This window comes from Aplidium turbinatum, chromosome 12, assembly GCF_918807975.1.
Source record: "Aplidium turbinatum chromosome 12, kaAplTurb1.1, whole genome shotgun sequence".
NCBI classification, from domain to species: domain Eukaryota; kingdom Metazoa; phylum Chordata; class Ascidiacea; order Aplousobranchia; family Polyclinidae; genus Aplidium; species Aplidium turbinatum.
This window is the reverse complement of record NC_137483.1, coordinates 8,572,790-8,584,493: the sequence shown is the minus strand read 5'-3', so window position 1 is coordinate 8,584,493 and position 11,704 is coordinate 8,572,790. Positions and strand designations below refer to the sequence as shown.

At 39.6% G+C, this 11,704-nt stretch overlaps 1 protein-coding gene across 1 annotated transcript; it reads right to left on the bottom strand.

Moving 5' to 3' along the window:
- Window positions 1-177: 177 nt before the first annotated feature.
- Window positions 178-10,323, bottom strand: LOC145780490 (uncharacterized). Its single transcript, XM_082592104.1, has 13 exons — window positions 10,030-10,323; window positions 9,319-9,385; window positions 9,005-9,238; window positions 8,717-8,788; window positions 8,487-8,627; window positions 7,952-8,121; window positions 7,348-7,491; window positions 6,350-6,480; window positions 4,881-4,961; window positions 4,567-4,645; window positions 3,132-4,322; window positions 2,315-2,584; window positions 178-1,679 (listed from the first exon to the last, which is right to left on the bottom strand). Exons 1-13 carry the CDS (start codon window positions 10,134-10,136, stop codon window positions 1,544-1,546), a joined length of 2,823 nt encoding a protein of 940 aa, XP_082448230.1. The 5' UTR covers window positions 10,137-10,323; the 3' UTR covers window positions 178-1,543.
- Between the last annotated feature and the right edge of the window lie 1,381 nt (window positions 10,324-11,704).

Below are 11,704 nucleotides of genomic sequence, written 5' to 3'. Positions count from 1 at the left end.
TATTTTACAAGATCGCGTAATCCTCACACTGTGAAATGTATGCTACGACCAGGGTATGCTTAAATAAGCTAAAGAATAGGCTATTGTTCGTTTTTACAATGCATTTCTTATTTCCGTATCCACTCTCACGACAGAAAAATGCGTCAATGACGACAGTGCGTGAAATAAATCCAATTCGTGCTTACCCTGACTGCTGAATATAGCCAAGAACGATAGGCCTACTATCAGTTATCAATATTAGAAACTCGCAGGTGACTGGATAATGGCAATGCCTGTGATAGAGAAGGACAATGTTCGATACCAGATTGACTCTTAAAAAAAAGTAGGCATTTTGACAGAAAAGTGTAGACGCAAACCATATCTGAATCGCCGTCCCTCGCGATTGTCAACACGTTCCACAGAGCACTAATGCGAACACGCAAGCTCACTTTGTTGCAATCAAGCAGCACATCAACACAGTCCTGTTGTACATTTTCTCGGGGTTCTCAACCGTGTGATGACCAGTACACCTTGCAGTACGTAAATCTGGTACAGAACATAATAATATCATCACTACTCGAATGTAAAAGATTGCGTTGAATCAATTAATTTAGGAATCTCAAATTTGATTATTTCTTGAACATCGCAGAGGATGGAGTAAGGTCGCGCGCTATTTCTGTTGCAGCATATGCCACCAGAATCGGTGGGAAATGAGGAAAAACGAATTCGCAAATGATTTCTATCCATTCGTCCAAATAACCATTTGTTTGTTTGTTTATCTTTATCCTGCATTGCGGGAAAGCGGACTTGAGCGCTATGCATCGGTGTACGCCTTCCGACAAACACCTGACCCACGCTGCAGCCGACGGCAATGTCTGTTTCCGGTTGTCTACTTTACTTATGACTTAAATTTGGTACTACCCATTACTCGAAATCGATCACTAGGTAGAGGCAATTATCGTTAAGTTTCTTGCCCAGAGAAACAACAGCAAGTGCGGGTGGCTGGAGTCGAACATGCAGGCTCTCGACTGCGAGCCCAACGCGCTAACCACTCGGCCACGGCTACCGACTATCTAAGAAATATCAAGATTTTGTTGACGAATAAACGCGATTCTTTGCCAAAAGTTGAGAACCCCTATGTAATAAGAGCAAACAATCATGCAGAAAAAATATTTTGACACAAATGCAACTTTGACGAGTTGTTCAGACACTTTTAGGAATAGATAACGATTGCTTCGATGACCAGATGTGTCCCGATGTTAGAAAGCATTTGATTGTGCTCGACAAGAAGTTTGCAAGCGAGCCAGTCGTGATAAGAAAGGCACATAATTCGGCAAGAGAAAGTGAGAAAAACAATTCGGCTACTGTCGAATTATTGCAGAACCGGAACTGAAGATAAACTTCATACTCTAATCCAGGGGTTACCAAAAATTTTCAAAGGGGGCCACGGTGTAAAAAAGGTTGGGAACCCCTGTCTAATCGTACGATACTTTCATATGAAGCAATATCGCTGGGAAATAACTGTCAGTTGACAATAAAATGACGCAAAACAATAATTGTGACATCATGCTTCTCCGTTGTCGCTTTGTATTGTGGTGACTGTGGCCGTTTCGCTAAGAGGTGCCATAATTTTCTCTTGGCTTATTGAGGGAGGAATTATGCTTGATTGTGAGGTCGATGCGTCTTCGAAATTCTCTTCACTGAAAATAGATTATCGCTGTGAAATCCCAGCCATTCCAAACAAGAAAACTTGTTTTACGAGCCACTGACAAGGTAGATTGCCAAAGCTTTTGCTTATCGAAAATATTTTGCCGTATCATGACTTTCGGAAGATTAGGCTTCACTTTAACTCCTACCAGCAAAACTTTTGTGTTATCAACTCGTGTTTATAAATATTTCAAACACACAGATTGCTACGTTATTGGGTAGCATAAATATTAAATAGCCGTCACGTAACATTATAACGACATAACTCAACTTAAAATGTCTGCCTTTCACAAAGCTTTCAACATGCTTCACCGAAAAGGAATAGCAAGCAATAGGGATTGTTTAAAAAAAAAATGTTAGTACAAGAAGTTCAATCAAATTTTAGTGCAAAACTGGTGCACTTCTGAGTTAAAATAACCTCCGCAATCACACAACAATGCAATTCCCAAATTATCACCAAAATTGCGATCTCAGACGTTAGCGATGAAACTTTGATGTAAAAGGTTGAAATTCAAAAAATTCATTGTCTTGATGTGGTGGAACAAGTATTAAGCAAAAGTGGGTCCACTTTCAATCTCAGTCTTATTAATGTACCAGCTAAATTATAGAATATATTGCGCAAAATCACCCTTTTCCAATGTCTTTAACTGACGGGTCTAATTCCTTCTCCTCGGAATCTAGACGCTGAGCAGTTTCCTCTGGTTCCTCTTCCGTACCATTCCTTGCTTCATCAAGATCATTCACCACGACTTCTTGAACGAGTTTTCCAACAAGATCCTTCAGCAAACCAGTGACGATATCTTCAATATCTTGTTCAGTAGAAAAGACATTAACTTCTCCATGGACGTCTTCCGAATCTTTAAAGTCTTCTTCATCAGAATCATCTGATGAGGTGTTCCTAAAAACAATACAAGCCAGGATAAAATACTATTATAATCAATTAATCATGCTGGCAGTGTGAACAGTGCACATTAGGCTATCACGGCAACGCTCGACACTTAAAGCTATGTTTTTTACACATTATATTAAAAAATTCAAACGCAAAGTCAAAGAAACTCGAACCAACATCTGGAGGCTCAACGCTCCAGCGCTTTGCCATTAAGCAAACCTCCATTCCTATTGCGGATGATCATGGAGACACTGTACTGATTTAAATGATACACCAGTAATTGTTCACTTTTCAAATGTTTTATGTTCTAAAACTTGATGGAGTCCTCCACTATTTCAAGTACTTAAAAAGGGTCCGCCAGATAAAAACAAATTGAGAACCGCTGCTCTATAACCTTATCAAAAAGGTTAGAAATGGTGTTTCCGACAAGGAATGAAAAATTTGACTGTAAACTTAAACAAGAAAAATCTAGTTACAAGTAGGAAAAAACATTTCACTTGACTTTCACTATCGCGGTTCTTTCACAAAGTACGCGAACACCAATTTATCAATTTACCTCTTCTCTTCACTTCCAACTGTCACGAAACTTTCGTTGTCCTCATCATCTTCCAGCAGCGATCCAGTGGAATCAAGTGATATCACAACATCTTGTTTCGAGGACTTAAAAGCATCTTGTGATGAAAATTCATCCTGACCAACATGCGGTGATGAGGTTGTTTCAGTACCATCTTCCAAAGAAGCATCATGCGTTGATGCAGCATCCACATCTGAAAATTTGTTCACTGGAGGAGCATTTTCATCAGAAGTTTCAATATCATCTTCCAAAGATGCATCATGCGTTGATGCAGCGTCCACATCTGAAAGTTTGTTGACTGGAGGAGTATTTTCACTGTTTGGTGATGCAGCGGCAAAATCATTTCCAGAATCAACAATATCGTCTGCTGAATCAGCATGTGTTGACGCTATAGAGAGATCTCCAACCGAAGAAACAACCTTGCCTTCTGCCATGAGAGCAGCATCACCTGATGATGTTACATCAACAATTGGTTCTTTGGCATCCGTTTCGGAAACGGTATGCTCTTCCGCTGGAGCAGGATCAGTGCTGTGAGAAGAAGTATCGTCTGATGCGGTAATATCTACAGAGGAGTCCATGTCGATCGTGGAAGCAACTGTTTCTTCATCCTTTGGAAGATCGTCCGTAGATGCAAACTCACCACTATCAGTTGGTGAGGCGGTGTTGTCTGCTTTCGCATCGCTGTTCAAGGAAGTATCATTGTCGGTAGATTCCACTTCATCCTTCTTTACATCTGAAGCTACATCCGGTGAGTTGTGAACGGCTTCAACAGAAGCATCATTCTTCTCTCCAGTGTTCTCGTCTATTCTCGTGCAGCTAGACTCAACTTCAGTGGCCCAGTCACCAACAGGCACAAAGTTCTCAGGAGTTTTCAAAGGACTGGTCAATGAGGATGTTCGGTTTATCGAGCGATTGGAGCCGGATGAATCTTTTCTTTTATCGTGAGATTCAGATTTTTTCTCCCTTTCAGGTATATTAACCGTCAGCTTAGGATTCTGTTTAGAAGATCTACTTCCTTCAAAATCTTCTCTACTTCTTCGGTCATCTCTGTGTCGCCCGTCTTGACCTCTCCCTCTTCCACGACCTCTTCCTCTTGACCGCCCCTGACCCCCTCTACTTCGAAATTGGTCTTCAGGAGACTTTAAATTTTGTGGGGAGTTTTGTGGCCTCTGCCTGCACATAAATCAAAACACGTTTAACCCAGCCAATAAGTGCTTTTTACATCAATTCAACGTCTGAATTCAACTTTTACATTAATTCAACGTCTGTAAAGAGCACTGATTTTTTAGCTGGGATTTTTTTTTCTTTATCCTACATTGCATAATTCAGTTAGCATAATCCGCCTTTTTTTGAGCGGATTTTTCTAGGCGGGCACGTGATGTTGTTGCTAAGAGATCAAACGTCAACATAAACTCACTCGGAATCACTGTATTGGTGTTTCTTTCTGTCTCTGCTTGGGGTTTCCTCGTTATTTAAAGGATTATGGTCATGTGTGCCTGAAACAAAAGCATAATTTAATGAAAGCAGATTTATAACAAGAGCATTCGACATGGTCTTTGCATTACTCTACCTTGACGTACCATCGAAAGCCTTCCCTGTTCATTTTTAAAGCACAGCAAAACTAAAAATACAATTGCTTGTGAATATTAACTTTGTCCGCCCAGCTTCCACAACAGCGCAATTGCACATGGTTCGTGGAAAATCGTTTCCCAACTTAGTTAGCAAACTGACGTGGTTCACCATCTCTCCTCGATGTCTTGTGGTCTCTGTGTTGCCTTCTTTCTTGGTGTGACTCTCTTGGTTGGTTTTCACCTGTTTTCAGAAAATAAATGGCTTTGCTCTCTTGATTCGTACATAAAATCAAAAATATACCGCAAAAACATTCTTGCGAAAGATGATGTATGTACAGCAATTTATTGTTAACACTGAAAAAGTTTGAAAAGGTCCTGATTGCTAGGGCAATAGGGCAAAAACCATTAAACCTATTACAGGCCTTAAAACTCGGTGTTTTTTTCCGGCAGCCATCGTGGCCTACCAAGAGCTCCTTCTCGGCGGCCAAATCTGAGTGCTTGGAGGCCAAAATACAAAACAAAAATAACGATAGCACAAGTAAATAGAATTAAACTTGCAACAATGCTAAAATGATCACTTAGAGTTGTTGAAGTCTGGGCGACGTCCTGCAATAGAATCGTTGTACCACGCAATAACCGCTTTATCGGGATTGTAATCCGGTATTGCGGCCTGCGGGACCATCTAACGACACTATAAATTGTTTCAACTGCTCGCTGCTCAGTAAATTGTTTCAACTGCATAGTGCATACCGCCTTTCATAAAACCTGACCGTTTATACCGTTATGATGTCACCAATGAAGGTGTGAAGTCACTAACCCACAGCGGGAACATTTCTCAACTATGAAGATGCATGTTCTCCCCTCTGATGTCAACTAACCTATCCAGACAACAAAATCCGTCATTTTTACATTGATTCTACGTTTACAGTCGTTAAATCAGGGTAAAAATGAAGAATTTTGTTGTCTGGGTAGTTCTCGTTTTTAACAACGATTCAATGTCCGACAACATTGAATCTACATAAAAGCGACAATATTGCCAGTTGATGTAAATTAGCATTTCGGATTAACACTTTGTTAAAATAAACGTCGGAAATTACAAACAAGACTTATAGCTAGTGATCGCAGCTGGAGTGGATAATTTCCATACAATAGCAAATGTTTCCGCACAATACAACAGTGGTGATTATGACGCACTGACCTAATTCTGCGTCACTCTTTGATACTAGATATTTTCGACAGTTAATCCATGATCATTCTATTGTAAAATTAAATAATTTGCTAGAAGAAACCGGCGGCCAAATTGGCCGACTGAGGAGGTCATTCAAGCACTACTTAGCGGCCATGGCCGCCGCCTGCTTTAAGGCTTGCTATTACTGAAGAAGATAAACAGACGTTTCGGCAAAGAAGACCCAAAAAACCGTGGAAAAGGCAAGTTGAGGAGGAAAGCAACAAGGTGGGCTTGACAAGAAAGGACGCGTTAGACAGATCGATGTGGAGGCAGGGTGTGAAGACGATTGCGGCATTTGGAGGTGAATCCGGCCACCCTCGGTAACGGGGACATCACCGGATTAAAACTGGACTACTACTACTTGGCCAACCTTACTTTCCAATCATGATTACTTTCTCTACCTTGTTGCAAGGATGGCCACTCTGAAGTATCTTCTTTGTTATCTCTGGAGCTAAACTCATTGCGAGTGGGCCTAGACCCCCTGTCACTGTGTTGCCTGGCTGGAGGTCCAGAGCGCTGGTGATCATCATATCTGTGGAGTATAAAAAGTTCTGTATTTCACAAGTTGCTTAAGTTACAGCGAACATCTAGACTAGAGCCAGTAGTTTCGTATCGCATTTTCACACTTGAAGCTCGTTGGTGACCAAAGGTTGGTATAGACTGGTGTTGGACTGTTGGTATAAACCGAAATTCAAAACCAGTTAGTAGGATTAAAGCCAGAAGAGGTATGGTAGAGCTTTCATGAGTGTTGTGTATTAATACCTTTTGATTTTTAATGTAATCATCTGTTGAGAATTTTAGAGTTTGAAATGGAGTTGCTTTTGCTAAGGTTTAAAGATTAAAACATATTCAATGGTAGCGTTTGAGTTAGATTTCTTGAAAAAAAAACACCTGTAATTATCGTACCTAACAATCTTTCCAGCTATTTTGATCAACGACTAATAAACGCGGTCCCCCCTGTAAGTAGCATTATATAAATGCGAAACGAAGACTGTCAAAACCGAACCTCGACCCGGAGCGCTCAGCACAAGACCCCACGAGAACCGCTCTTTTCAGAGCGCGGCAGTCCCACTGTCGACAAGTACCGTCGTCCCACCATCTTACAGCTGAACGCTGAGGGCATCACATCCAGCAAGATTGATGTGATCGAGCAGCTCGCTCATAAGATTCAATGGCTGCTCGACACCTGCCCAAACATTTAAACCGCGTCGCCGCCACTGCCCAAGGGTGGTAAAAGGCAGAGCCCCTCGACCCTTGAAGTGGCGAAGAACAAGGTTCAAACGAAGAAGAAGAAGAAGCTAATCTACCTTAATATCCATTTTCAACAACAACAAGTTTTCACAAACGATTCGTGTAAAACGGCGGAGCAGAATGAAACGTCTTTTAACTGTTGCCTTACTCATTATGGGCGCCCGTACGGTAACCATCATTCTGTCTTCTATTGTAGTTTCCATCCCGCCTGTTGTTTCCGCGTCTGTTGTCTCGAGAATAATCGGGATCGCGTTGTTTTTGCGCGTGTCTGTGGTCGTCCTGGTCTGCAGATCTGAAGAGGAAAAACGTTGAGAATTGTTGAAGATTTTAATTTCTTAAAACTTAGAGGTCGATTTTAATGTGTCCCAAACAGCAAAATCCATCATTTTTACATTACATTCAACTTCTACAGACCTTGAATCAAATGACTCAAATGACTTGAAAAATGACGGACGAATTGCTGTCTGAGCTGATAGTGTTTGCTCTAAAGCGAAAGATCAATCCAAACCACATCACCTGGGATGGAGTCATGGCCGATGATATTGAGACACATTTATCACGTTACAAGCAGATCTAACAATGTAAGTTACTCACAATTAAGAAATAAATCCGAGGATTTCAAGAAATGGCCCAGACAGCAAATACATCATTTGATACATTGATTCAACGTCCGCAGACAGCTGTCTGGGGAATTACTGGAGAGCATGAACAATTGAACATGGCAATTGGAATATACTCTATTAGAAATTCACCGTTTGTCACTGTCCCAATCTCTCTTCCAATGTCCATCTTCCGCCTGGCTTTTTGCCAGTCTGTACTTGTCAGCTTCTTCCTGCTGTTTCTTCCATTTATCATAATCTTGTCTCTCTCGACCAGTCATTTCTATGGTCCGGTCCATTCTTGTCGGTGGCCCACCATAATTCTGCAGAATATTTGACTAATCATCAACAGATCGATGTCAGAAATATTTATTCATAATTTACCAATTACTTGAAACCATATGTAATTATGTATGTACTGGTTTTGATCAATCGCCGGCAGCGTGGACGAGTGGTGAGAACGTTTCCTACTCGAAAGGACATCGGTTCGACACCGCTTAAGAACACGTGTTTTAACATGACAGTTAATGGTATGCAAAAACAACGGGAGCAGTTGACTCGATGACAGTTTGTCCTTTCGCTGCTTCACGTTAGGTTGCGTATCTGTAATCGCAAAGCAGGTTGTCGCAATGAGCACAACAAAAACATCATTATTATTCTTGAATATGTGTGGCATGTGCCTTCATACCCTGTTTTGATGGCGACTCCTACTGTCATTGGGATTATATCGAACTCCTCTTGGAGCTGGACGCCTCTCAAACTCTCCTTCACCATCACGACGAGGATCTTGTAAGAAACCAGCCGGTTCTTGCCAATCCTCATCACCTTTCTGAAAACAAGAGGCATCAAAAAGAAGAACTTGTTTGTTGACGAAAAGTCTTCGAATATCGTAAATAAAAATTATGCAAAAAAATTTACTTGAAGTTTTCCTGACATTTGAGCTTCCATTTTTTCAATGTTGCTTTGCCGCTGAGATTCTCTGTCAGTATACTGAAAGTAATGAATAGTTTACATAAAATATCAATTTTGGCATCATCGTGTACCTGTGTTTTTACATAAATACACAAACCGATAGCATGTCACCACAACAGATAACACTAAAAATACTGCAGAAGATTAATTATTATTTGTAACTAAGTATATATTACAAGTAACACCTAATTGATATGGATATGAACAGCAAAACAAATTATAACAGGATCATACTTTTCTGTCAGCCTGGCTATTATAGCGATCTTGCTGTGGTCTTTGCGAACCTCGATGGTATCTTCCTTCATCACGATATCCTCTTTCTTCATGTTCATAACTATCTCCTCTGTCATATGAACGCTGATGAAATCCTCCTCTCTGACCTCTTCTAGGTCTTTGCATATCATTAGATCTATCGTCATAATAATCACCTCCAGGATCGTCCATGTGAGCACGAGGATTACTTCCATGCTGTTAAAATACAACTCATTTATAAATAACCATTTTTAATGCAACAGGAGGTATGAAATTATAAGTTAAAAAAACCTAACCTTTTGTGAATAACCTGCAGCTGCTTGATGCTTTTTGTTGACTGCATTCCCACGTGCTTCTGCTCGCCTACACAAACAACTGTAATTATCAAAATTTCCGTAGTTTAACACAGCACATGAGGAAATGAAGCTCCCCGTAGGCCAATGGGTACCTCTAAACGGGTCTGCTACTATTCGGTGAGTCCGATTCGGTGAGTCTGATTCGGTGAGTTCCTAACTTCTAACCTTAACTCCTAACCCCTAACCCTAAAACGGCAATGATAATTAGGCTACGGTACCCGATAATTTAAAAAAAAAATTGAAAAAATCCCCTGTTAAGGGATCGGACTCACCGAATCGGACTCTCCAAATCGGGCCATTCCGCCTCTAAACACCTATTGTCAGGAATTGCCAACATTTTTAGGGGTTGTCGAGTTAGGAACTAATGTTAACAAATGCCTAATGCTGACAACGAGCATTTAAAGGTACCGTAGGCCAATGGCTTAATTTAGACAAAATGACAGTTTGTTTTGTAATTATACGCTACACCTTCTGTGAAAATGTGAACTGTTTAAGTATGTTAAAACCATCATTAACATGAAATTACAACAATAGTCAAAATATATTGCAGATATCTGCATTTGTAAACATTTCTATAAAAAATTGAATGACATCAATGCTTGAAACCAGAAATGGTATATAAATAAATAGAACAAAAACAAAAAAAATTACTGTTTGTCTTCTTCTACAAGTTTGTGCCGTTCTTCAATTTTTTGACTCTTCTCTCGCAGTAGTTTGATTTTTAGATCAATAGCATCTTCACGTTGCTTCTCATTCATTTTGCCAAGTTGCAAGATCTCATTCAACCAAAAAAATTAGTAAATTACAACTGGATAAAACAAACATGCAGGCTTACTATGAAAGTAATTTGCAATTATATACCTGCATAGTGCATAACCTTCAGAACAAAAAATACACATTCCAGAATAACTAGACATTTTACAACCTAACTTAAAACAAAGTGCAAGAATTCAACATTTTTCTTCAAGTTTTGAAGGTTAATCTAACGTGCTTGATCTGATAAAAACATTGCTTGATCAGTACATCAAGATAGCAACAATTTCTTTTAAGTCTATCGTAACAGCCTGTAAGATATATGCAAAGTGAAGTAACTTCAGATGAGCCAAAACAGACAGCTGAAAGCAATGGAAAACTAGGCTGTTGTTTAACATATTATATAATTATATATATATAATCATGGAGTCAACTAATTCCAATTGTGTTTTATTTTGTGCCCATTGCGTCAACAAACAACATGCCATATTGCCATACTGTTATCACAGATTCAATGCAACACTGCTACAGGCACAGGGAGCAGAAGCAATGAAAAGACATTGTAGCTGCTCCCATTACTTTAACATACCGTTGTGTCTTATTGAGACACAGCCACATGCTCTGGAGCAGTGTCAAACTTATCATCATTTAGATAGAACAATGCAGGCAGTCTCATTACTCTATCGACATTAGTTGGATGTCTTGCCATGACATACCATAGATTGTATCGAAATGATGTCCTGCAGGAATCCTCATTTCTTGGTCACAAACTTAACAAATGAAATGTCAATATAAAAACAAAAAACCTGCTTTGATTACAATGAAAAACTTTTCCAATGCAGGCGTTCCCTCCACCTTTTTTGCACAGACCTTTAAATGTTCCTTAACTACAATTTTTCGTCATTAACGGTGATGAACTGTTTTATTTGCATCGACAATTCAGGGTACAAATAAATGACACGCGAGAAGAGCCAGATCAGAGACCATTTGGGACAGAATCAGGGCTTCCACACTTTCATTTTCTATTTTCTCATCGCCATTCACCAAGTAGTTACTTTTCCTCTTATTTCCTCATTTTAGAAACTAAATTCCTCTCAAATTTTCTCTCACACAATATACATACCTATTGACCGAAGAAGTGGGTTACTAATGCGGGTCTGCTACTATTCGGCGAGTCCGATTCGGAGAGTTCCCTATTCGGAGACAGCCTTTTTCGGAGAGTTCCCTATTCGGAGATTTTTTGAAATTTTTTTTAAAAATTATTATTAATTTTAAAAATTAATTATTTAAAAATTATAGGTTTACTCTAAACTGCCACTTAGGTTTTAACTTCATCTTTTATGGCAAACGCTATTTGGCAACTGTCTTTTTTTAGTTGACACGTTTTCGCTGAGACTTTATCTCATTAACCTCTATTGTTAATCATGAAAACTGTTGTTTTGATGTAAAACACATATTTTGAACGAACGTAGACAACAAAATTTGTCATTTTTACATTGATTTGAACGTCTGCAGACGTTGAATCAATGTAAAAATGACGGATTTTGCCGTCTGGGAAGGCACTCAAAGGTAG

Bases quoted from the DNA above. Each gene is read 5' to 3' on its own strand.
- LOC145780490 (XM_082592104.1), bottom strand. From the start codon at position 10,136: ATGAATGAGAAGCAACGTGAAGATGCTATTGATCTAAAAATCAAACTA. The intron at 9,239-9,318 runs GTTAGGTTTTTT...GTATTTTAACAG, and splicing joins CTGCAGGTTATTCACAAAAG to CATGGAAGTAATCCTCGTGC. The intron at 8,628-8,716 runs GTAAATTTTTTT...TCTTGTTTTCAG, and splicing joins AAATGTCAGGAAAACTTCAA to AAAGGTGATGAGGATTGGCA.